The sequence below is a fragment of the Sus scrofa genome, chromosome 2 (assembly GCF_054392235.1).
Source record: "Sus scrofa isolate SSC_HxYL_T2T_F1_AM1 chromosome 2, Sscrofa_HxYL_maternal_Yorkshire_Landrace_v2.0, whole genome shotgun sequence".
Lineage (NCBI taxonomy): Eukaryota > Metazoa > Chordata > Mammalia > Artiodactyla > Suidae > Sus > Sus scrofa.
Window position 1 is genome coordinate 86,606,027 of NC_139384.1, and position 26,250 is coordinate 86,632,276.

The 26,250-nt window shown below is 50.0% G+C and overlaps 1 protein-coding gene across 8 annotated transcripts in view; it reads right to left on the reverse strand.

The window, feature by feature from the left end:
• TMPRSS9 (transmembrane serine protease 9) overlaps window positions 1-26,250 on the reverse strand; it is a 70,253-nt gene continuing 44,003 nt past the window's right edge. Inside the window, exons 7-21 of one of the 8 annotated variants that reach the window (XR_014837850.1) lie at window positions 24,759-24,872; window positions 22,823-22,994; window positions 16,390-16,664; window positions 14,425-14,561; window positions 13,451-13,769; window positions 12,547-12,718; window positions 11,816-12,087; window positions 11,125-11,261; window positions 10,503-10,573; window positions 3,429-3,819; window positions 2,747-2,918; window positions 1,919-2,184; window positions 1,642-1,778; window positions 952-1,205; window positions 1-378 (exon numbers count right to left, since the gene is read on the reverse strand). Coding sequence is in view for 4 of the 8 variants with exons in the window: in XM_085013425.1 (XP_084869551.1) it covers window positions 1,151-1,205; window positions 1,642-2,184; window positions 2,747-2,918; window positions 3,429-3,819; window positions 11,125-11,261; window positions 11,816-12,087; window positions 12,547-12,718; window positions 13,451-13,769; window positions 14,425-14,561; window positions 16,390-16,664; window positions 22,823-22,994; window positions 24,759-24,872 (2,759 nt within the window). In the remaining 4 variants the exon portion in view is untranslated. Of the gene's footprint in view, window positions 1,206-1,641; window positions 2,185-2,746; window positions 2,919-3,428; window positions 3,820-9,235; window positions 9,848-10,502; window positions 10,574-11,124; window positions 11,262-11,815; window positions 12,088-12,546; window positions 12,719-13,450; window positions 13,770-14,424; window positions 14,562-16,389; window positions 16,665-22,822; window positions 22,995-24,758; window positions 24,873-26,250 lie in introns of those variants that run through there. The other 7 variants (XR_014837848.1, XR_014837847.1, XR_014837849.1 and 4 more) reach the window with 7 other exon arrangements.

A 26,250-nucleotide genomic window follows, 5' to 3' on the forward strand; every position in this document is an offset into this window, starting at 1 on the left:
TCAGCAGGGCACAAGCTTTATTCAGTGGCCAAAGCATGGTGATAGATCAGCCTCTGGTCCACCTGGCGGGAGGGGTTAACTGGAGTAAATAAAGCCCAAGGGAGGGGGGCAGGCTGTGCATTTGCCCATGCGGAAGGGGCAGGGCTTTGTCCAAAGGAGTGGGTGCCACCTCTTTTATTTTTTTGGTCCTTAACATCTGGTCCTGGCCGCCGGTGGGTGTGTTTTTAATGTGCAGACATACTAAAGTCAGGGAGTACTGAGAATCGGGGTGTGCGGGAGGCCAGATTCACTGCCGTCTTGGTCCGGATTGGTTCCATCTAAGTTTTTGTTTGTGGCTTTTAAATTTCTGGACCCTTTAAATGTTTACATTTACTCCTGCTAAAGCAGAAATGAGAAGGGGGTGGGGAGGGTTGGCTGGGTGAGCAAGGATCCTCCTGCGAAAGGAGGGGCTTGTAGGCCTGGAGCAGCTCTAACATGCTCAGGTCAGTCACCCTGTGCCCCGGGCCTAGAGTCCAGGTTTGGCCTGGCAGTGGGGGGCGGTGTGTGTGTGTGGCCAGACCCCTTCTGCTCTGGGGACAAATAGATTGCTGAGGAAGGTGGAGAGAACCCTGTGAGTCTTTCTTGCAGGGGCCTCTGTGGGGACAGAGCCTCTGTGCCCTTCCTCCCCTAGTGTTCCCTATTCCCAGGTGACAGGCAGTGTATCCTTCACATAAATGGGAGCCCTAAGGATGAGGCTGCCCAAAGGCTGTTGAGGGGGAGGCAGCCCTCTCCCTGAAAGGCCTCCCCCTCCCCCATCCTTCTGCCCACCCCAGGCCCTGTGTGAGGGGGGGACAGGGGGGTTGTTGCTGTGACACAGAGGTGCTGAGCCAGCAGGCTACAGACCTGTGTTTATTGGAACAGATTATGCAGTTAACTGCACCCCAGTTACCCACAGCCCCCTCCACCCCCCACCTGCCACCTGGACACCCCATCTTGGGTGGGATGGCTGGCTGACTCCTGCGCCGTCATATCGCTGGTCCCAGGCCCGGGCAGCCACGTAGTCGTCACTCCTGGATGTTCTGCCAGATCCAGCCCCTCACAGCAGCCACCCGGGTATAGACGCCCGGGAACTGGGGCCGCCCGCAGCCGTAACCCCAGCTGGTGACCCCAGTTAGCACCCACCGGCCGGAGGGGTCCCTGCAGGCCAGGGGTCCCCCGGCGTCACCCTGAGGGGAGGAGAGGGGGGAGGTACTCAGCAGGCCAGTACTTTCCCCCACAGTGGCCAGGGGAAGGCTGGGCTCATCTGCATACCCCTGGGCCACTGGCCACCAGACAATGTCGCTGGGGCACCGTGGGTGCCTCAGGTGAGCAGCTTCCCACATGAGCCTCACATTTGTTATCTGGGGAATGGGCTTGGGGCTGGGGTGAGCAGATGTTGTCGGACACCTGCTTCGTAGAGCAGCCACCGTGGGGACCCATTCCCGACCTTCTCCTGGCCCAGGGGAGGGTGCAGTGGGGTGGAACCCAGCTCAGGAGGGATGTCCAGTAGATGGTCGTTCAGTGAAAACTCTGAGACCTGAAAGGTGCCGTTTGACCCATTTGAGGGGGTGCACCGGAGGGTGGAGCCAGGCCCCGCAGAGTCCTTTGTTGCAGTGTGCTCACCGAGCAGCTGTCCACGCCGCCCTGTGGGAAGCCAGCGCATAGCATGCGGCTGCTGATCTGCACCGGGTAGAAGCGGCGGCATGTCTGCTCGCTGAGGAGGCGCACGGCCGCTTTCTGCAGCTGCCTTGCCATTGAGCCTGCGGGCAAGACGGGGCCGGGTGGGGTCTCATGCCCGCCCTGTGCAGTGCAGACCGCCCCCCCAGTGGATCAGGAGGGGGTCCTTCCCTGCACCCCAAACCCCTAACTCGGAGGGGGCGAGGGGGCTGGCCGTGCCTACCTCCCTCACGCACGGAGCCCCAGCCCGTGATGACACAGCGTGCGCCGTCGGGAGGCCGAGGCCCTGGTTCGGGCAGACAGATGGGCCGCACGAGGCGGCTGCGGCGCACAGGTCCCGCCAGCTCGAGCAGCGCCACGTCGTAGTCAAGGGTGTAGACATTGTAGAAGGGGTGCTTGTGGATGCGCACCACACGCTCCAGCTGCCCGTCTGCGCCGCTCAGGAACGGAGTACCCAGGAAGGCTGCCCACTGCTTGGGGTCCCCATAGCTGTGGGACATAGGAGACAGGCATCTGCCCAGATCCCTGGCCCCCCTGCACCCTGCCCAGCAGAGCTGTGTCAGCGGCCAGCCGATGACCTTGCACTGGGCAATTGGCCTCTTTCCATCACTGCTTCCCTTTTTCTTAGAACAGTGGGGAGGACAAGGAGGGGCACACCCAGATGTGCCCAGCCAGCCACCATGCACTGTGGGAACACTACAGTCTGTGTCCATTCCTACTTAACAGTAGGGCTCTGGTGGCCAGAGGACCCCATTCACCCTTCCCACCTGTTCTGGCCTGTTCCTCCCACTGTGTTCCCTCCACCAGTGGGGCTCTGGCCTTCAAGGCAGAGACAATTATCAGGGTAGGTGGGCTGGGGATGGCAGTACCCTCGGTCCCAGAGTCTCTGGCAGGCCTGGCCCAGGGCCCCTAGGTTGGATGCCCGCATGACCAGACTCGGGTGGTGGGTGGGCAGGGGGTGTTGCAGGGAGGAGGGGATGGCCTGGGGCAGCAGGTGCTGGTATGGGAGAGGTGCAGAGGTGCCCCCACTGAGTTTCTGAGCGCAACTCACACATCGAAGCAGTGCGCAGCTGACAGCAGCCACCTCTCAGCCACCAGCACGGCTCCACAGCGGTGTTCCCGCCGCCGCAGCCACAGGCTCACCTGCCACGGCCACTCCCCTCGGCCAGCGGCACTGCCACCCACAATCCTGGTCAGTGCTGCGGCTGGTGCCAGGCCGCAGTCTGTGGGAGAGGCGAGTACCAGGTCAGGTCGGAGGGCAGATGGACCATGTATCTTCTGCACAAACCCTGCGTGGGGGCACCCTGGAGGAGCAGGGAGTGGAGTGGGGGACCCACCTTGGAAAAACACCTCAGGAAGGGACACAGGGCCTGGTCCTACAAACTTCCTTTGGGCTTTTCTCAATACTCAAAATGTGTTTAAGCTGGTTTCTAGTGCCCTGAGCTTTGGGGCCACACCTCCCGAGCCGGAGGCCAGACCAGCATCCCCTGCTGCCCCCAAGCCTTTGCACACCCCAGCTGCTCTTCCTGGGTACCCTTTCTGGTGTTCTTTACCTGGTCCCTCTGTGACCCAGTGTCCTTGCCAGGATACTCCCTCCAGGCTGTGACCTCCCCTCCCCCCAACACATGTTGCTTAAGCCCCCCAGACTGTGGGATGCTGCAGCGGCAGACCTTGCAGGTGAACACAGGACCTGTCCCCCCACCTCCCACATGTCACTCCATTTCTCCAGTTACCTGGCAGCTGGATGCCCATGGTGGGCTTTGGGACATGTGGAAGTGGTGTCTCTCCCCTAGCAGTGGTGGTCATGGCTGTGGCAGTCCTGTTGGCAGGTTGGCTGGTCACCCTGCTGGTGGCCAGAGGTGTGGGTCTACTGGCTGTGATCCCTGGGACTGTGGGGCCAGCTGTTGTTCTGGTGGCAAGACTGCTGGCGAGTGTCCGAGTGGTGGCGAGTGGTGGCGTGGGGTGGGAGGACATAGTGTCCACGATCCAGCCCTTCAGCCTGGTGATTCGAGTGTACACGCCTGGCTTCTTGGCTTGAGCGCAGCCGATGCCCCAGCTCACAATCCCCGCCAAATAGAACACGCCGGGGGTCTCTTCACAGGCCAGGGGGCCCCCAGAGTCACCCTGAGAAGGAGGGACAGAGGGCACTGCTAGGCCCTCCTCTGCTCCCACCAGTGGGAGAGACCCCTCAGAGGAGCCTGGCTGGGGAACTTTGTGTGACCTTGCGTAAGTCACTCCTCTTAGGTGTGTATTGGAAATAAAACAAAAACCCAGAAAGCCCTAAAGAAAAAAATTACCTTCATGGATAGTCCAGGCTTTTCTGTGCAGAAGAATTCCTTTTTGTTTTTTTCTTTTCTTTTTTTTTTTTTTTTTTTAGGGCTGCACCCATGGTATTCGGAGGTTCCCAGGCTAGGGGTCCAATCGGAGCTGTTGCAGCTGGCCTATGCCACAGCCATAGCAACGCCAGGTCCTACCTGCGTCTGCGACCCACACCACAGCTCACATCAACAGAGGATCTTCAACCCACTGAGTGAGGGCAGGGATCGAACCTGCAACCTCATCGTTCCTAGTCAGATTTGTTAACCATTGTGCCACGATGGGAACTCCATGTACAGCGGAATTTCTTTACTATTTTTTAGAGTATTACCATAAAACTGCTGTGACTTTGAACAATGAGGCCTTGATGCTCCTTCTGTTGAGTGGTGGGGGTCTGTCCCTCCCCTTGAACCCAGGCAGACCTCTGTGACTTCCTTCACCCTCAGACTTTGGGGGCAGTGATTCCAGGCAACTTCCAGAGTCAGGTCTTAAAAGTGCCACCTGCTTCCCTCTTGCTTTCTTGGGGTGCACTTGTTCTTGGGTGTAGGCTGCCATGTTGTCAGGAAGCTCAAGAGCCCTGGTGGAGGCCACTCAGGGGAGCCACCATGTGGGGTATAGGTGAGATCCCAGTTGGCATCTGGCTTCAGACTTGCGACTAGAAATGCCTCCAGATTGTCTCAGCCACCAGCCACCAGCCACGAGTAGCTTCAGCCTCTGGACCTGCCCAGCCAAGGCCTTAAATGTCAGGTGGCTCAGAGGGGCCAGCCCTGCTGCGTCCTGTCTGAATTCCCAGCCCATGAACTCTGCGACCTCATGAAATGGCTGTTGTTCACCAAGCTTTGGGAGTTAGTTTGTTACAAGGCTGTAGGGACTGAAACAGCCCTGCTGCTAATCCCAAAGCCTCACTTTGCTTTACATGTATCTGTAGAAAATTTGTAGTGTTGGAGTTCCCATTGTGGTTCAGAGGTAACAAACTCAATGTGTAGCCATGAGGACGCAAGTTCAGTCCCTGGCCTTGCTCACTGAGTTAAGAATCTGGCGTTGCTGTGGCTCTGGTGTAGGCTGGTAGCTGTAGCTCCAATTCAACCCCTAGCCTGGGAACTTCCATAGGCCACAGGTATGCTCCTAAAAAAAGCAAAAAAAAAAGGGGGGGGGATATTTGTTTTTACCATTATATAATAAGCATGTCACATGTGAGATCTTACAGTTTGCAGCATTCATCCAGCAGTTATCTTCAAGGTAACCTTGATAGATTGCTGTGAATCCCATTTAACACAAGAATCTGAGGCCCAGAGAGGTTGAGCAACTTGCCTGGGGTCACACAGCTATTAAGAAATTGAGCCAGGATTTGATGAGTCCAGGATTCTGGTTTCAGAAGCTCTAGTGGTTAGGTTCCCATAAGAGATATTTACCAGTCTTTAAACCACTGCCTATGAATGGACATGTATGTTGTAATCAATATTGGACATGTATGTTGTAATCAATATTAGCAACAGTGATACTTTGAGCGTTACCATTGAAGTCTGATGCCATTTGGAGTTTCAATCCTTTTTGTCCTCCTGCCCCACTATGGAAACGGCCAGCATCACGTCTTCATCTATAGGCAGAAGTTTCGGGTGATGTCTTGTTTCTGTCAAGCACTCAAAGGGCCTCTTCCCTCTGGCAGGTCCTCTTATCTCTGATAATCTCAGCTCTGCCTTCCTCCTTCTGTAGTCCTTTCTCATTTCTTAGTTTTCTTCTGCTTTCTGAGAAATTTTACCTTCATCTCTCTTTTTAAGGGCTTTTTCCCCACAGAAATGGTTTCTAAGCCACTGAAAAACCCCTTCCAGCACCCTGTTCTTTCTTCGCAGAGGCAGTGTCTTTTCTCACCTCTCTGATGTTAATCATTATACTCTCAGGTAAGTTTTGTCTCTGAATCACTGCTTCTGTTTCCTCCCTTTTCCTCTTCTGTTGGTTTGTTTGGGTCTCATTCCTCCTTTTGGTTTTGTTGTTTTGCATGGCAGACCATTTCCAGAGGTCTCTGCTCAACAGTTCATGTTTGTTTGGATGCTCCCCCATCAAGCAGCAGAGGCCATGTTTCCCACCTGTGGATGTGGGTGGGCTGAGGTGCCTGGATGTAACTCCCCAGGCAGTGTCATGAACATGGTACGGCTTCAGCCAGTTGGCTCGGGATCCACATGCTTGGTGCCACCGCCATGCTGTGAGGAAGCCCAAGCAGCCAGTAGGAGACCTAAGGCCTGGAGTCTACAGCCTACAGCCCTGACGGGCTGAACTCCCAGCTTGGTGAATGCACCATTGTGAAAGTGGATTCTCCAGCCCCACCAAGCATTTCCCAAGTGCAGGTTCATGAACCAAATAAACAACTGTTGTTTTAAGCCACTAAGCTTATGGGGCGTTTGTACAGAAATAGACCAGTGACACATTCTCTTTTGTCTTGGGTTCTTTTACATCTTTGTTGCTGGCAGTACATGTCTTTGATTCTTCCTCATTTATCCTAGCTTGGGAGTTTGCATTGTGGCTTAGTGGTTATGAACCTGACTAGTATCCATGAGGACCCAGGTTTGATCCCTGACCTTGCTCAGTGGGTTAGGATCCGGTGTTGCCATGAACTGTGGTGTAGGTTGCAGATGTGGCTTAGATCTTGCCTTGCTGCACCAATTGCCAGCAGCTGCAGCTCCGATTCAACCCCTAGCCTGGGAACACTCATGTGCCACAAGTGTGGCCATAAAAAGCAAAAAAAAAAAAAATCCTGGCTTGTCTTGTTCCATATCTCCTCTGTATCATTTTTAAAACCAGCTAAAGCCGTATGGCTATTCCAAAATGCTATTGGAAGTGCACTGACTTATAGGAAAAAATTGGGGAGAAAAGTATCTCCATATGGAGTCTTAGCATCTGGGAATATGGTGTATTTTTCTGATCACCCAGAACTTGTCATTTTCTTCAGAGCTTTATAATTTTCTCCATGAAGATCTTGAACATCCTTTAAAGTTTTTTTCCCCAGACATTGGACAGACTTTTCCCATTATCAATGGAATTCCTTTTTCTATGCCACCAACTTTGGGGAAAGAGATGTTCCTGACTTTAGTATGATGAGCCTCTATCAAGCCATGTTGTTAAACTCTTATGAGTCCTAATAGGACTCATAAACAATTCTGAGAAAAGAACAAAGCTGGAGGCATAACCCTCCCAGACAATACTACAAAGCTACAGTAATCAAAACAGTGTGTTACTGGCACAAAAACCACACATATGGAGCAATGGAACAAAACAGAGAGCCCAGAAATAAAGCCATACACCTACAGTCAATCTTTGACAAAGGAGGCAAGAATATATAATGGAGAAGAGGTGGTCTCTTTGGCAATTGGTGCTGGGCAAACAGGGCAGCCTCATGTAAATCAGTGAAGTTAGAATACATCCTTACACCATGCACAAAAATAAAATACACTCAAAAGAGCTTAAAAATTAAATATAAAACATGACACCATAAAACTCCTAGAAAAGATCATAGGCAAAACATTTTCTGATATAAATCATACCAGTGTTTTCTTAGGTCAGTCTCCCAAGGCAGTAGAAATAAGCAAAAATAAACAAATAGGACCTTATCAAACTTAAAGGCTTTTTGTCCAGGAAAGGAAACCATAATCAAAATGAAAAGACAGTCTCAGAATGGAAGAAAAGGGAGTTCTCACTTTGCTCAGCGGGTTACAAGCCTGACTGATATCCATGAGGATGCAGGTTCGATCCCTGGCCTCGCTCAGTGGGTTAAGGACCTGGTGTCGCTGTGAGCTGTGGTATAGTTTGCAGGTGCAGTTCAGATCCCATGTTGCTAAATATTTGCAAACAGTGCAACCAACAAGGGCTTAATTTCCAAAATATACGAATAGCTCATACAGTTCGACAACAACAAAAAAGAATACAATCAAAAAATTGGCAGAAGACTTAAAAAGACCTTTCTCCAAAGAAGACATACAGATGGCCAAATAAGCATGTGAAGAAATATTCAACATCACTAATTATTAGAGAAATGCAAATCAAAAGTACAGTGAGATGTCACCTCACACCAGTCAGAATGGCTATTACTAAAAAGTTTACAAATTGGAGTTTCCTTTGTGGCTCAGTGGTTAACAAACCTGACTAGGATCCATGAAGATGCGGGTTCGATCCTTGGCCTTGCTCAGAGGGTTAATCTGGCATTGCCGTGAGCTGTGGTGTAGGTCTCAGAAATATCTCTGATCCCGAGTTGCTGTGGCTGTGGCCAGGAGCTGTAGCTCTGATTCAACCCCTAGCCTGGGAACTTCCATATGCCACGGGTGTGGCCCTAAAAAGCAAAAAAAAAAAAAAAAAAAAAAAAAAAAAAAAAGTTTACAAATAAATGCTAGAGAGGGTGTGAAGAAAAGGGAACCCTCCTACATGGTGGGAATGTAAATTGGTACAACAGCAATGGAGAACTGTATGGAGGTTCCTTAAAAAACTAAAAATAGAGTTGCCATATGATCCAGTAATGCCACCCCTGGGCGTGTATCCAGATGAAACTAATTCGAAAAGATCCATGCACCCCAGTGTTGCAGCGGCACTATTCACAACAGTCAAGACATGGAAACAACCTAAATGTCCATTGACAAGAATGGATTAAGAAGGTGTGGTACATATTATACAATGAAATATTACTCAGTCATAAAAAGAATGAAATAATGCCATTTGCGACAACACGGATAGACCTAAAGATTATCATACTAAATGAAGTAAATCAGACAGAAGGGCAAATACCGTATGATATCACTTACATGTGGAATCTAAAATATGATACACGAGTTCCCGTCCTGGCTCAGCAGTTAGTGAACCTGACTAGCATCCATGAGGACATGGGTTCAATCCCTGGCCTCGCTCAGTGGGTTAAAGATCTGGTGTTGCCATGAGCTGTGGTGTGGGTTGCAGACAAGGCTTGGATTGGGAGTTGCTGTGGCTGTGGTGTAGGCTGGCAGCTGCAGCTCCGATTCAACCCCTAGCCTGGGAACCTCCATATGGCATGGGTGTGGCCCTAAAAGGACAAAAAAAATAAAATAAAATAGGATGCAAATGAACTTATTTATGAAACAGAAGTAGATCCAGAGACATAGCAAACAATCTTATGGTTGCCAAAGGGAAAGGTGGGGGGGAGGCATAAATTAGGAGTTTAGGATTAAGCAGATACACAATATAAAAAATAGATAAACGAGAACCCACTGCATAGCACAGGGAAAACTATATTCAATATCTTGTATTAAACTATAACGGAAAATAATATGAAAAAAGATATGTACACACACACACAAACTCAGTCACTTTGCTATACAACAGAAACAAACATGATGCTGTAAATTACTTACACTTCGATAAAATAAATTCAAGGAGTTCCCATTGTGGCTCAGCAGAAATGAATCTGACTAATACCCATGAGGATGCAGGGTCAATCCCTGGCCTCACTCAGTGAGTTAGGGATCTGGCGTTGCTGTGAGCTGTGGTGTAGGTCCCAGAAGCGGCTCAGATCTGGTATGGCTGTGGTGTAGGCCAACACCTGCAGCTCTGATTCAGCCTCTAACCTGGGAACCTCTATATGCTGTTGGTGCAGCCCTAAAAAAACAAAAACAAACAAACAAAAAAAACCAAAAAACAAAAACCAAAAAACAAAAAAACCCCAAAGTGTTGTTAGATATTATCAAGAGTTCATGTTGTGGCTCAGCAGTAAAGAACCAGACTAGTATCCATGAGGACTCAGGTTGGATCCCTGGCTTCAGTGGGTTTAGTTGCCGTGGTGTAAGTTGCAGCCGTGGAACTTCCATATGCCTCGGGTCTGGCCCTAAAAAAATAAAATAAAATAAAAATTGGATGCTCTTTTCTATGGTTTTGAAGATGAGCCTGTTTCTTCTCTTCAATCTACTAATGGAATGAATAGCATTAATTGATTCTCCCATGTGGAGCCAACTTTTCTATGAGATCAACTCACCTTAGCTGTGATGTATTTTCATATACTACTGGATTTAATTTACTGATATTTTATTTTATATTCTGCATATATACTTCTAAGTAAGAATGGCCTCTGAATTTTTTTTTTAATTTAAATTGTTTATTTATTTGTCATTTCTTGGGCCGCTCCCATGGTATATGGAGGTTCCCAGGCTAGGGGTCAAATCGGAGCTGTGGCCGCTGGCCTACACCAGAGCCACAGCAGTGCGGGATCCGAGCAGCGTCTGCGACCTACACAACAGCTCACGGCAACACTGGATCCTTAACCCACTGAGCAAGGCCAGGGATCGAACCCGCAGCGTCATGGTTCCTAGTCAGATTCGTTAACCACTGAGCCACGATGGGAATTCCCTGAATTTTTTTTTTTTTCCTTTATTTGAGCCCACAGCAAGCAGAAGTTTCTGGACCAGGAATTGAACTCAAGCCACAGCAGTGACTATGCTGGGTCCTACACTGCTAGGCACCTTGAAACTCCCGAGTTTCTTTACCTGTGTGTTTCTTTGGCCTTGACAGCAGGGTTCAGCTAGCCTCTTTATGTTCTGGAGCCAATTCTTTTCCCCTTAAAATGGATCAACCACATATCAAGTGTGACAGGGTGGTCATATATGTATTATATGTATTAATTATATATTATATATATATATATATATACACACACACACACATACACTGTTAATTAGCTTTTCTTCAGTTAATATACACTATAGAGCTTTTAAAATCAGTATGTATACATTTTGTATAGATCAACCCATACTTTTTTTTTATTTGGCCGTGCCCTTGGCATGTGGCAGTGCCTGGGGCCAGGGATGGAAGCAGCACTACAGTATTAACCCCAGCCGCTGCAGCAACAACGCCAGATCCTTAGCCCTCTGAGCCATAAGGAGACTCCACCTGCATACTTTAAAACTGCTGCTTCATCTGTGTGGACAAAGTACAATCTCTAAATAACATGATTAGATAGGTGAGTGGTCTCCAGGTTTTCCCCATTCCAGTTCCGAGACAGGGAAGATCCTTTTCCTTCTACTTGGAGTGCATGTTGAATGTGGGTGGGGGGGGGAGGTGAAGTGGGGGAGAGGCACTCTGGGTGTGGCCCAGGCCTCAGGAACTCACCTGGCAGGAGTCAACCTTGCCCTCCAGGAACCCCGCACAGATCATTCTGTCCGTAAGTGAGAAGTTGTAGAGGGCACTGCATGCCTTCTGGTCTATGATGCCCACGGATGCCCGCTGCAGGATGTCAGGCTTGGTGGCTGTGGGAAGGAGGAGACCCGCACCAAGGCCACTTACAGAATGATCACCATTTCCTTCTCCGTGTCCAGCTTTCCTCTAACCTAACCCCAGAGGGAGGTACCACCCCCCTCCTGCAGACACAGAGGTGCATGTATTCTCAGAGATGCATGTAAAGTGGACCCCAGGGCCCACCTAGGAGCCGTGGAATCTCACCTCTGCCCCCCACGCAGGTTCCTGAGCACTTTGGTGACCTGTAGGGGGGCTATGCTAAGGTTTCAAAGAAACGTTAACTCTTGGGGAGCTTCCAAAGGATACAACACAAGAGCCCCTGAGTTTTTTTCATAATGGACCACAGAGTAAGTATGTTCTGCTTTATGGGCCACCCACTTCTGCTTTTGCAGCAAGAGAGCTGCTGTGGCTGCCTGTAAACAAGTAGTTGTGGCTTTGTGCCAATAAAACTTTATTTATAAAGAGCAGCTGCACTGGGTCCTCGGGCAGAAGTTTGCTACGCAGAAGTAGCATAGAGGTGGGTGGTTTGGGGGCCTTGAGGCCAGAGCCCCGGGTGGGAGCTCACCATTTCCTTCCTGCGTGTTACCCCATCCGGAGATCATGCACTTGCGGCCCACGGGGAACTTCTGGATGGCCAGCGGGAGGCAGACGGGCTGCACGTACTTGTTGAAGACCAGGGGCCTGGCCAGCTCCAGCACAGCCACGTCGAAGTCCAGGATGCTGGGGTTGTACTGGGGGTGCAGCACCGCCCTCCTGAGCCCCATCTTCACGGGGCTCCCACTGATGCCTGAGAGGGATGCGGTGCCCAGGTGGGCCCGCACCAGCTCCACCTTCGTGCTGCCGGGGAGGGGCCGCTCAGACACACCACCACCACCCCTGTGGCCCCCAGAGTCCCAGGCGGAACTGCAGGGCCCAGGCTCCGGGAGGACACCAGGGGACATAGGTAAGGCAGAGAGTTCCTCTGGGCCTCATTTCTCTCATCTGGGACATGGGGAAATTGGCCCAGTGGCATTAGAAGCTCCCGCAACTTTGTGACAATGAAGAGGTCAGTGCCACCTGCCTCTGAGAGAAGGGGAGGTGCCTGGACCCCCGCTAGTCAGCCCAAAGCCCCTTCTCCTTCACACTGCCCCCCACCACCCATCTGCAGGTGGATGTCCAGACACACTGTGATCCTGGGGAGGTGGGGAGAGGGAGGCCCCCCAGCACACGGACGGCCACGTGAACGGTCTGAATGCAAGGGGGCTGGATGGTGGGGGGACCTGGTGATGCTGGGGAGCCAGGCTGAGGGGGCCTTACTGGTTGAAGCAGTGGGCGGCTGACAGCAGCCAACGGTCCCCCACCACGGTGGCTCCGCAGAAATGCCGGGAACCCTCCTTCAGGCTGACCTGCCAGGGCACCTCCCCGGAGGCAGCGCTGAACCCGCCCACGATCCGGGTGGGCTTCTCCAGTGCTGGCCTGACCCCACACTCTGCAGGGACAAGACAGGAGGGTCCTCACCTGCTTGTGGTGGAACCACCCTGGTTCCAGAGGTGCCTGGGGATGCCAAGCACAGCCTCTAGGCTCTGGCTGGGCCAGGGCACAACCATCCCATCAGACAGCTGAAGAAATCAAGGCTTAAAGGTGCCCCAAGATCTCAATCGAGCACTGGCCTGACTGGGGGATATGAGTGGAAAAGAAGGTAAAAACGCAGCAATAAAACCCTAGTCACACCAGCTTCAGCCTGACATACACCATATCCTGGACAAAGGCAGAGTTGGGGTGTTATGGGGTTGTGGGCAGGGCAGGTACAGGCACCATTTAAATGAGGCGGAGTTTTGATTGGCTTCGAACCTCGCAGGTCTGTGGGACGGTAAAGGGGGCCCAGTATCAGATCTGGGCTGATGGGACCTGGGTCCTCAGAAGCCACAAAGTTGAGATGGGGTGGGTGGTGTGTCTGTGATAACTCCAAATTACTCTCTCTCACCCCTGTGCCCACTGCCTCTTGCTGATCCTTCTGGACATTCCATGTATACCCTCCTGGGTGGCCTGAGTTTATCACGCAGTAAATGTGAAGGGTATTCAGTGCCTCCCCTTGTGCCTGTGGCAGACATCACTAATCAATCTCTTAGCTCTTTCCCATGAGTGCTTCAGCAAGCCAGTACCAATACATCAGACCCTGCACTGAGCAGACATTGACTTATGCTATCTCCCCAGAACATACCTTGCAGTTTGGAAGCTGTGGGCAAGTGGAGAGGTGCAGTGCTGGGGGCCAGCGTGGGTTTGGTGTGGGTGTCAACCACTGGGCTCTTGGGGCTGGTAGGCCAGGCAGTGCTGGGGGTAGGGGGGGTGGGGGCCACCGTGGGGGCCAGAGGCTTGCTCGTCAGGGTGATCGCCTCCAGGATCCAGTCACGCAGCCTGGTAACTCGGGCGTAGACCCCCGGACGCCTGGCTTCTGCGCAGCCGATTCCCCAGCTGACGATGCCGGCCAGGAAGAACCTGCCGGAGGGCTCCTCGCAGACCAGAGGGCCCCCTGAGTCACCCTGGGAGACAGACACACCCTTAGGAGGGATCAGGGCACTTCGGCTGCAGGCAGTCCCAATCCCAGAGCCACAGGGTCAGAAGAGGAGTCCTGATTTGAGACCTCTTTCCCCACAAGCTCATGGACAGCACACATGGACTGATAATTCACACCTCAGAACTTTGGTTTCTTCTCCTAAAATTACAACAGAACAGCTGGACTATGGGGTCTCTAAGACCTCTTTCAGTTCTACCACTGGTGGTTAAAAACCCAACCCGACCCAAATAAACAACATCGCCTCCAAACGTCTCACCGGCAGTTGTTGTGTCCTCCAGTCTTGCCAGCACTGCCTGCACTCATCCTGTCTTGCTATCCCCTGTCTGCTCCTCACACCCAGCTCACCTTGACTCAAGCTCTATTTCCTGCCATTTTCTCCAGCTCCTGGGTCTGATGTGGCAGCCTAAGCATTCTCCCCCTCCCACCAGGTCTTAACAAGAGAGCAAAGACAAACTAAAAAAGGAAACCCACAACCATGTGAGTAACCAAACAGGAAATCTTGGTGATGGACCAGAAACCAAGAAGATTCCCTTTCGGGGGAGGGGAGCCTCAGGCAGCCACTTGGGGGGAAGGGGTATTGTCTGGGGCCTCTGGCCTCTTTCCCAGGCCCCTGCGCTCACCTGGCAGGAATCCACCTTCCCATCCAGGTAGCCAGCACACACCATCCGGTCAGTGAGCGAGTGGCCGTACAGATTGGCGCACAGGGCCTGGTCCAGCAGCTCCACGGTGGCTTTCTGCAGCATCTCTGGCTTGACCACTGCCCGGGATGGGGAGAGACAAGTGGGATGAGCACTCCAGGACCCTGGCAGCCACCCCGAGCTGGGAGGCTGTGCCTCATTGTTCTCAGCCACAATAGAGCTGCTGCAGCACCAGCTCAGAAATGGGCTGGGAGTAAACATTCCATAAATGCCTGCTAGGCCTGGACAGCTCAGTGGCATCAAAACTGATACCCTAAAATGAGGCTCCCTTTCTCCCCTACCCAAACCTGCCCTCCCTGGGCCTCCCTTTACCTGCTGGAGTCTTTTCTTAGCCCAGCAGGAGCCCCATTTCAGCTAAACATTACATCAGATTAGGTAGCATTCTCCTCAAGTCCTCCAGGGCATTTTCCCCTCCCCCCACCCCACCTGGCTCAAATCCAAAAGCCCCAGCCTGGCCTGCCTACCCCAGGCCCTTTGCACATGCTGTTCCAGCTGCTTAGAATGCTTTTCCCTGTGAATCTGCCCACCCTCTTCCTTCATGTCCTTTCTCAAGGAGGCTTCTCCTAACCCTCCCATATTGAACTGCAGCCCCCCCACCTTATTTTTCTCTATTGTGCACACCACTCGTCATTTATCTTTTTTCCTCTTTCTTTTTTTGCCCACACCCGAGGCAAGTGGAAGTTGCTGGGCCAGGGATCAAAATCATGCTGCAGTTGCAGCCTGTGCCACAGCTCCAGCAACGCCAGATCCTTAACTCGCTGTGCCGCAAGTGAACTTCCCATCATCACTTATCTTGTTTAATATCTACTGCCCTCTGGAACTGTGCTGTCCGGTATGGTAGCCATGGGCCATAAGAGGCTGTTTAAACTCACATTGAAATTCATTACAATGAAACAAAATGTAAAACTCTGTCTCAGCCACACTGGCCCCTTTCATGGGGCAGCTGGCTCCCATAGCGGATGGCAGAGTTGTAACTTGTGACCACCATGAAGGGAAGTTCCATTTGCTGGCACTGGTCTGGACCAGCGGCTCCATGTGGCCGGGGGCTTCTGTCTGATATGTTTCCTGTCCAGTCCCTGGAGTGGGGACAGCCAGTTTTTGCTGAGGCATCACCATCTCAGGCCCTTTCCTATAATTGTCCCTGTCCCTTGCTCATTTTTATTGTGCCCTGTTGGGTTCCTTCCCATTACTGTCACCATCAAATGTCAGTCAATTTGAGCCATAAAGTCAATTTTGTGCTGTAAAGTTACCCAAACACTGAATGAGTGGACACTGCCCCCATGGCTCCTGGGGACACAAAGGGTCAGACTCTCACAAACCTTTGGTCACAACCGACCCACACATAACCTCGTGACAGTACATATGTTTCTGTCTAAAGACACCCTCTAATACACGTTGATGCCTTCCCACTGAGCTCACAGCCTGCAGCGCTGTAACTGATGCCTGAATGAAGCTGTGTGACACACCTACTTCCTCCCCATAAGGCACATCCCAGCCCCCTGTGCTTGGGACACCAGCCAGCACTACAGCTCTACACATGGGGCCAGTTTTGATTTTGTGCAATCTGCCACAAAGCACAAAAATGCATAAATAAATAAATAAATAAATAAATAAATAAAAGGTGGCTGTAAATAGACCATGAAAATGACAATGGATTCCAGTCTTCACTGAACCAAGAAGGCAGGATGTCGCCTAGAACTACTCAAGCTTCGTATCACAGGACGACCACAAACCACCACGAATTTGTAACCGCCACTCGGGGTTATTAGTAAACCTCAGCGAGCAGGCAAATCTGCAGCTAAAGAGGTCAGACTGTGTGTTGCTTGCATGGCCTGGCTTGGCTTTGCCTGCTGCCCGGCAGCCTGGCTGCGAGCAACAGGTACTTACGGAAGTCCTCCTTGAGGTAGCCCCAGCCGGAGATCAGACACTTCTTCCTGGGTGGGAAAACGTGGGTGGCAGCCGGGAGACACACAGGCTGCACGTGCCTGCTGAAGGGCAGGGGGCCGCCCAACTCCAGCACTGCCACGTCGAAGTCAGCCGTGTCGGAGTTGTACAGGGGGTGTGTGATGATCCGGACCACACGGGCCCGCACCGTGCTGGCTTCCAGGCCACTGAGGTAGGTGGTACCCGCGTAGACCACCCACTCGGTGGGGTCTTGGAACCTGCAGGACAAACAACCCCCCACTGCTCAGAGGATGGCTTGGAGGGTGAGAAGAGCTAGGCACTCACCTGGGAGGCAAAGGTTAAGGAGAGCGCTCCACAATTCAGCCACTGAGACTAATAATACTACTCTCATGCTACATGGTCAAAACTCTGAATAAATGCAAAAACAAAACAAAAAAACAAAAAACCAAACCAAAAATTCATGGTGCAGGAATCATCAACATTTAAACAAAGACAGGATCCTACAGGGCTGGGATTAGGGTGAGGCGAGTGAGGCATTTGAATATGGATTGGCTGCTAGATCACACTGTGCAGCCGTTTCTCATTTTCTTACGTGACAATGGTTTTCTGGGCACACGAGCCACAGATGTGTATAGGAGATTCTGAGGTGATGCCTCATGATGCCTTCCACTTAATTTCAAATGTTTTGGCAAAAATATATAAACATATGTGTGTGTACATATAGAAAGCAAATTATGGCAAAATATTCACAACATTTGCAATTAGACACAGGCTCATGGGTGCTTATTGGGCTGGGTTTTTTAATCTTTTCTGTTTAAATATTTTCATAATAAAATATTGAGAGGAATGAAATTTTATTTTTCTGACCATGATTGTGGTGTGCGGAAGTTCCCAGGTCAGGGATCGAACTCGAGCCACAGTAGTGACCTGAGCCACAGCAGTGACAATGCCAGATCCTTAATCCGTTAGGCCACTGTGAACTCCAAAAAGAATGAAATTTTAATTAATCGAGCATTTATTTGGCCACACCTACAGTATATGAAAGTACCCAAGCTGAGGATCGAACCTGTGTCTCAGCAGCAACCTGAGCCACTGCAAAGACAATGCCAGATACTTAATTCACTGCATCACAGCAAGAACTCCAGTAATGACTTTTTTTTCTGTCTTTTTAGGGCCGCACCCAGGGCATATGGAGGTTCCCAGGTTAGGGGTCTAATCAGAGCTGTAGCTGCTGGCCTACACCACAGCCACAGCAACAGGGGATCCGAGCCATGTCTGTGACCTATCCCACAGCTCACGGCAATGCCAGATCCTTAGTCCACTGAGCGAGGCCAGGGATTGAACCCACGTCCTCATGGATACTAGTCAGGTTTGTTAACCGCTAAGCCATGACAGGAACTCCTAGAATGACATTTTAAATAATAATAATAAAAACACTTATTGCCTTGAATGTCATTGCTTATGTGACCTCTGTCCCCCAGACCATGACTTCCTGGGCAGGGAGTAGGCTTCTCCCAGAACCCCAACAGGCTGTTCTGTTAGCGACCCCTGGGGGCAATTCTTAGGCAATGGTTTCCCAGGGAAGCCTATGCTTCCTGCCCTCTCCCTAAGGACTCCTCAGATGGAAACAAACAAACAGCCATGCTTGACACAGCCAGAGGCTTCCAGAACCTTCTCCCACCCTTTGGCCAGCTCCATCCAGATTGCCCACTCTAGTTGTTAAAGATTGTGACCCTCCTCAGCAACAAGAAAAAAAAGACCCAATTCAAAAATGGGCAAAGAAGAGCTCCCGTCATGGCTCAGTGGAAACAAATCTGACAAATCTGACTAGTAACCATGAGGTTGCAGGTTTGGTCCCTGGCCTTGCTCAGTGGGTTAAGGATCCTGCATTGCTGTGCCATAGGCTGGCAGCTGTAGCTCCGATTTGACCCCTAGCCTGGGAACTTACACATCCCTCAGGCGAGGCCCTAAAAAGCAAAAAAAAAAAAAAAAAAAAAAATCAACCACAGGGAGTTACCGTTGTGGCTCAGTGGGTTAAAAACATGACTAATACCCATAAGATTGCAGATCTGATCCCTGGCCTCACTTAGTGGGTTAAGGATCTGGCATTGCCATAAGCTGTGGTGTAGGTCACAGACGTGGCTCAGATCCTGAGTTGCTGTGGCTGCGGAGTATGCCTGCAGCTGCAGCTCCAACTGGACCCCTAGCCTGGGAATTTCCATAAGCCACAAGTGCAGCCCTAAAATGACAAAAAAAAAAAAAAAAAAAAGATAGGAAAAAAAAAAAACCCAAATTCAACTGTAGTGGCTCAAGTAGTTGCTGAGGCCCAGCACAGTGGTTTAAAGGATCTGGTATTGCTGCAGCTATGGTGTAGGTCACAGCTATAGCTCGGATTCAATCTCTGGCAGCGACACACAAAAAGAGTGGGAGTTCCCTGGTGGCTCAGCATATTAAGGACCTGGTATTGTCACTGCTATGGCTTGGGTGACTGCTGTGATGCAGGTTCGATCCCTGGCCCCAGAACTTCTGCATGCCATAGGCATGACCAAAAACAAAGTAACAAATGATGGTGAGATGTGGAGAAGCTGGGACAGTGGCCAAGATGGTGCAGTAGACCCTGAGCTCATGTCCTCTCACAAGCACACCCAGATCACAATTATCTGCAGGACAACCATCAAAGAAAAGACTGAACCTACCAGAAAAGATCAACAACTAGAAACATAAGAAAGGAATCACAAGATGGGAAGAAAGGGCAGACTCACAATATAATCAAGTCCCCTACCCTCCAGGTGTGCAACCTATAAGCTGGAGAACAATTTTATTGCAGATATTCTATGATGCAAACAAGAGTTCTGAGCCCCAAGTCAGGCTCACCAGCCTGGGGGTTGAGCAGCAGGAAAACAATCTCCCAGAGCATTTGGCTTTGAAGTCCAGTGGGGTCTTGACTGCAGAAGCCCCACAAAACTAGGAGAAATAGAGACTTCACTTTTAAGGGGAACACACAGACTCTCATGTGCACCAGGAGCCAGGGCAGAAGCAGTAATTTGACAGGAGCATGGTCAGACCTTTCTGCTGGTCTTAGAGCGCCTCTTGGAGAGGCAGGGGGTGACAGCTGCTCACCCTGGGGACATAGACACTGGCAGCAGACAGATTTGGAAGCATTCAGCATCATGAACACTGATGTTGGCAGCTGTCATCTTGGCTCTTTGGCTCAGAGACCTGGCCTCACCCAACAGCCTGCAGGTACCAGTGTTGGGAGGCCTCAGGCCAGTCAACTAAATGGGTAAGGATACAGCCCCATCAACCAGCCAACCCCATCCACCAGCCAATAGGCTGCCTAAAGACTAAAGTACCCACAGTTGCCTCCAGACACGCCCCTAGACATGACCCAGCCAACCAAAGGGCATAGCTCCACCCACCGTGAGCAGGGACTGGCTCCTCCCACCAGCAAGACTGCACAAGCCTCTAGATCAGCCTCAGACAGCAGATGCAAGAAAACTATGATCCCACAGCCTGTGGATTGAGTCCACCAACAACAGGCCAGACCCTATCCTGAGACCAGCTGGGCCCTGGTCCTGCCCATTATTAGGCCAATGCAACCCTCCCGACACTCTGGACCCCATATCCAACTGTGTTAGGAACTGCCCACTCCCCACACCCAATGATCTGAAACAAGTTCTGGGGTGCCTGGGCCCTGCAGCCAGACTCCAGAAACCAGCTCTACCTATTAGGAGTCGTCATTAATCCCAGGATCTGGCTTCAACTGCCAGTGGGTGGACAAGAGCCCAGAGTTTTCAGACCTTGAGTCCACCCTACAGTGAGCCAGCATTAGCTCTGAGACCCCCCTAGGGTTCTCCATCCTTGTGACCACGGCCTGCTAAACAGCAGCCAGCAACATCCACACAAGGCAAGGTCTAGCAACCAGGTAGACTAGGGGCCCACCAAGCCCACCAGACCACCCACATAGTCAGCTCACCACACAGTCCTCTTAGGAGGAATCTCTAGAACGTCTAGCTTGGGTGATGAGAAGGAAGTGCACTGCTGGACACAGAGGACATATATAGAAGCCACTTCTTCAAGGCTGGGAAATGTAACTCGCCTACCAGATGCGCAAAAATACAAAAAGCAATTCAGGTAAAATGAGAGGGCAGAGGAACACATTCCAGATGAAGGAACAAGAGGAAATCCCAGAAGAATCACTAAGTGAAGTAGAGATAAACAATCAGCCTGAGAAAGCATTCGGCGTAGTGATCATAAAGATGGTCAAAGAACATGGGAAGAGAATGGATGCAAAGAGTAAGAAGTCAGACGTTTTTAACAAAGACTTAGAAAACATAAAGAACTACTAGAGATGAAGACAATAACCGAAATGAAAAATACACTAAAAGGAATCAAGGGTAGACTAAATGATACAAAAGAACAGATCAGTGAGCTGGATCAGATCAGTGAGCTGGATCAGAACAGCAAGCTGGACAGGGTAGTGGAAATCATGGACACTGAACAGAAAAAAAGAATGAAAAGAAATGAGGGCAGTTTAAGAGACTCTGGGACAACATCAAGCGCACTATAATTCACATTACTAGTTCCAGAAGGAGAAAAGAGAAAGGACGTGAGAAAATATTTGAAGAGATAATAGCTTGAAACTTCCCTGACCTGGGAAAGGAAATGGTCACCCAAGTTCAGGAAGCACAGAGAGTCCCATTCAGGATTAAACCCAGAGGAACACACCATGATATTTTGTAATCAAAATGACAAAAAGTTAAAGACAATGAGAGAATGCTAAAGCAGCAAGGGCAAAACAACAAATAATATACAAGGAAACCCCCATAAGGCTGTCAGCTGATTTTTCAACAGAAACTCTTCAGACCAGAAAGGAGTGGCACAATATATTTAAAGTGATGAAAGGGGAAAACCTACAACAAAGAATACTCTACCCAGCCAGGCTCTCATTGCAATTAGATGAGGAGATCAAAAGCTTTACAGACAAGCAAAAGCTAAAAGGACTCAACACAACCAAACCAGCTTTACAAGCTCTCAAGGATGTGGAGAAATCAGAACCCTTGCACATGGCTGGTGGGAATAGAAAATGCTGTAGCCACTAAGAAAAACAGGATGGTGGTTCCTCAAAAGAGTAAACACAGAATCACCACATGACCCAGAAATTCTACCTCTAAGTTTATATCCAAAGGAATTGGAAATAGTGAGTAAGACAATCTCAAATATCAGCATGATTCACAACAGTCAAAAGGAGTTCCCATTGTGGCTCAGTGGTAATGAACCCAACTAGTATCATGAGGATGTGGGCTCAATCCCTGGCCTCACTCAGTGGGTTAAGGATCCAGTGTTGCCATGAGCTGTGGTGTAGGTCACAGATGTGGCTTGGATCCTGCGTTACTGTGGTGTAGGCTGGCAGCTGCAGCTCCAATTTGACCCTAGCCTGGTACTTGCATAGATTGCAGTATGGCACTAAAAAGTGAAGAAAAAGAAAAAAAAAAGTGGGAGGGAACAACCCCAAGTGTCCATGGATAGGATGAATGAATAAACACAAGTGTGGCCATCCACATACTGGAATATTATTTGGCCATGAAAAGGAAAGACGCAATTGATATATGCTACACTGTACATGAACCCTGAAAACACATTAAGTGAAATGCCAGTCTCAAAAGACAAGTGCTATATGATTCTAGTTACCTGAGGTCCCTGGAGGAGTCAGATCCACAGAGATAGGAAGTAGATGGTGGGGCAGGGGCTGGGGAAGTCAGTGTTTAATGGGGACAGAGTTTCAGTTTGGGAAGATGAGAAAGTCCTGGAGATGGATGGTGGGGATGGTCACATGACAATGTGAATGTGCTTAATGTCACTGAATTGTATACTTAATATGTAAATTTGGGAGTTCCCTCCATGACTCAGTGGTTAACGAACCCAACTAGGATCCATGAAGATGCGGGTTCAATCCTGGCCTTGTTCAGTGGGTTAGGGATATGGCATTGCTGTGAGCTGTGGTGTAGGTTGCAAACGTGGCTCAGATCCTGTGTTGCTGTGGCTGTGGTGCAGGCTGGCAGCTGCAGCTCCAATTCGATCCCTAGCCTGGGAACCTCCATATGCTGCAGGTGCGGCCCTAAAAAGCACACACACACACAAAGAAAATTTGTGTTATATATACGTTGCCACAATTTAAACAAATTTTAATGCATTCAGATTAACAAAAAGAAAAGAGAAGGAAGGAGAGAGAGAAAGAAAGGAAGAAAAGGAAGGAAGGATTGGAGGGAGGGAAGGAGGAAAGGGGAGGGGAGATTGAGGGAAGGAGGAAAGGTTCCAAGGAGCTTTGAGGACACTCAGGCAAGTGGGGTCCCCAGAGTGGAAGGAAGGTGCAATGGGGTGGGGTGGGCTCTGAGAGTCAGGGCCATGGACTCACTCATTGAAGCAGTGGGCAGCAGACACCAGCCACCTGGCACTGATGACAGCAGCCCCACAGAAGTGTTCGTTGTTTTCACGGAGGCTGACTTGCCAAGGGAACTCCCCTGGGGCCGCTTCCACACCACCCACAATCCTGCCGACTGTCCTCCAGCCAGGCTGCAAACCACAGTCTGCAAGACAGAGATCACCAACAAGGACCCCAAGAAGGCAGAACCTTGGCCACAATCCTGGCACATCTCTCATCCCCACAGCCCTCATGTTCAAAGAATGCCAGTGATGCCAGCAAACCACCAGAAGCAAGGAGACTGCATGGGACAGGTTCTGCTCCACAGCCTCAGAAGGAACAGACCCTGCTGACACATTGACTGTGGACTTCTAGCCTCCAGAGCTGAGAGAGAATAAATTTCTGTTGTTTAATCCACTCAGCCAGGGATTTGTTTCAGCAGCTATAGGACCCTCATACCCTAAAGTCAGCTGTATGGGTGCTACATGCCTATGTGCCCCACCCCCAGTACAAACCCTGGACACCAAGGCTTGGGTGAGCTCCCTTGGATGGAAATACTTTGCCTGTGTTGTCACATATGCTGCTGGGAGAATTAGTTAAGTGCTGTCCACGTGACTCCACTGGGAGAGGATAACTGGAGACTTGCTAAAGCCTGGTGTCTCCTGGACTCTGTGCCTTTTGCTTTACTGATTTTCATCCATATCCTTTCACTGTAAGAAGTTATAACCACCCATGTAACAGCTCTACTGAATTCTATAAGTCCTTCTAGTGAACCACTGAACCTGAGGAAGTTCTAGAGAACCCCAACCACGCCTGGCAATTTCAATCAGCCTCCACAGATCATCCTCCACATCACTGTGAACGTCTCCCTCACCATGTATTTTGAAAGTTTCAAAATCTTTGTGTGTTCATCTTTTCATAGGATGACATGTCTGTGTGTTTAGTCTTTTAGGTCCTTCAGTAAAATTTTATAATTATATACAATTATTATAGACATGTCACATCTTTATGTTATACTGTGTTGCTATTGATCAAGAGTGGAATTTTTTTTCTTTTTATGGCTGCACCTGTGACGTATGGAAGTTCCTGGGCTAGAGGTCAAATCAGAATTGCAGCTGCAGGTCTATGCCACAGTCACAGCAACACCAGGTCCAATGCATCTGCAACCTATGCCACAGCTTTTGGCAGCTCTGGATCCTTAACCCACTGAATGAGGCCAGGATCAAACCTGCATCCTCATAGACACTATGTTGGGATCTTAACCCCACAGTGCCACAATGGAACTCCAAGAGTGGGATTTTTTCTCATTATACCTTCTAACCCATTATAACTTGCATAAAGCAAAACAACAGTTTTTTACATGTTAATATTTATCCTATCTTTCCCTCATTGTTGAACTGTCTTATTTATCCAATAGATTTTTTTAGTCAATTTATTGATTTACTTAGACAACCACACCCACTGCAAATTACAACGGTTTTCTCTCTTCCTTTCCAATATTTAAACTGCTGTTCTTACTGTATTGAATGGGCTAGTATTGCTAGAAAAATGCTGACTACTCTTGCAACATTTCAATTGCAAGATTCCCTTTCTCATATCTTCTTTGTGACTTTCCACCATATACAAGACATAGCTCCAGTTCCTGCACTTGAGGCTTCCTGCAGGTTGACCAGGACCTCTTATCAGCCTGGTTTCTTCCCCTCTCACTCAAGGGCTCTCCACTCCATGCACCTCGAGGTCTCCCTTCTCTGCTCGCTGCTCATGTTTCTTATCGTATCGTGGGTGCTTCCTCCCCTTCTCTGCCCAGCTCCAGCAAATGCCAAGCCCACATGTCTGCGGGTGATGGGCATACTGGGCCAGAGAGCAGGGCCAGCAACTGACTCTGGAAAGGGGACGTGGCCAGGAGACCAGACCAGACAAGCAGACTGACCACAGTGGGCCTCATCGGTTCCATCGGAGCAGTCCGCGGTGTCATCACACTCTGGGTTCACCTTGGTCACACACTGGCTGTTTCCACAGGAAAAGGCATTCCCCACACAGCGACCTGAGGCCAATAAGAACCACATTGCTGACATCATGCCGTCCTTCCTGGCTGCTGGGAGAGCCCGCCCTCCACATGGAAACTCCAGAGTGTGGGAAACATTTCTGCTTTCTTTTCTCTGAGCATTTCTGAAATCACTTTCTCATAATCAGGACAGAGACCTAACTCGAGAATGCCAATGAGCACGGGGCCAGGGCTGTGCAACTCAAGTGTAGTGTGCCATATATGTACTTTTATATTTCTACCAGTCATGCTTTTTAAAAGTAAAATATAGGTGAAATTAAATTTTTTTTGGTCTTTTTTATGGCCGTACCCATGGCATGTGGAGGTTCCCAGACTAGGGGTCCATTTGGAGCTGTAGCTGCCGGTCTACACCACAGCCACAGCAATGCGGGACCTGAGCTGCATCTGCAACCTATAGCACAGCTCACGGCAACGCCAGATCCCTAACCCAATGAGCAAGGCGAGGAATCGAACCCATGTCCCCACTGCCAGTACTTGGGTTCGCTAACCACTGAGCCATGATGGGAACTCCAAAATTAATTTTTTTAAGTTCTGGTAAAATACACCTAACAGAAACTTTGCAATTTAAGTGTAGGCTCACATTTGGGGCCAGTCTTTCTCTGGGGGCCAGGAAACTATTCTGGGCGCTGTTGGGGGTGGAGCAGCTTCTCTAACCCCACTCACTCAATGCCAGGAGCACCTCCAGTTGTGACAGCCACAGATGTCCCCAGACATTGTCTAGGGTCCCCGTGGAGGGGGGGCAGGATCATCCCTAGTTGGGGACTGTTGATGTAAAGCTAAATAAATGTATCTACATGTGTTGTGAGCCCTCTGGGAGGAGAGTCACCAAAATATTAAAAACAATGAAATTCCAGGTGGTACCTATTCTTTTTTCTTTTTCCCCCCTAAACTGTTTGTTTTTTGGTTTATTTATTTTTTGTTTGTTTATTGGCCATGCATGTGGCATGCTGAAGTTCCTGGGCCGGGGATCAAACCCACTCCACAGCAGTGATAACACCAGATCCTTAACCACCAGGCTACCGGGGAACTCCTTGCCTTTTCTTTCTGGGGTCTCACCTGTGGCCTATGGAAGTTCCCAGGCTAGGGGGCGAATCAGAGCTGAAGCTGCCAGCCTATAACACAGCTATAGCAATGCAGGATCTGAGCCGAATCTTTGACCTATGCTATAGTTTGTGGCAGTGCCAGATTCTTAACCCACTGAGCGAGGCCAAGGATCTAACCTGCATCCTCATGGATAGTAGTTGGGTTCTTTTTTTTTTTTTTTTTTTTTTAGGGCCGCACCCTCGGCATATGGAGGTTCCCAGGCTAGGGGTCTAATCAGAGCTGTAGTTGCCGGCCACAACCACAGCCACACCAG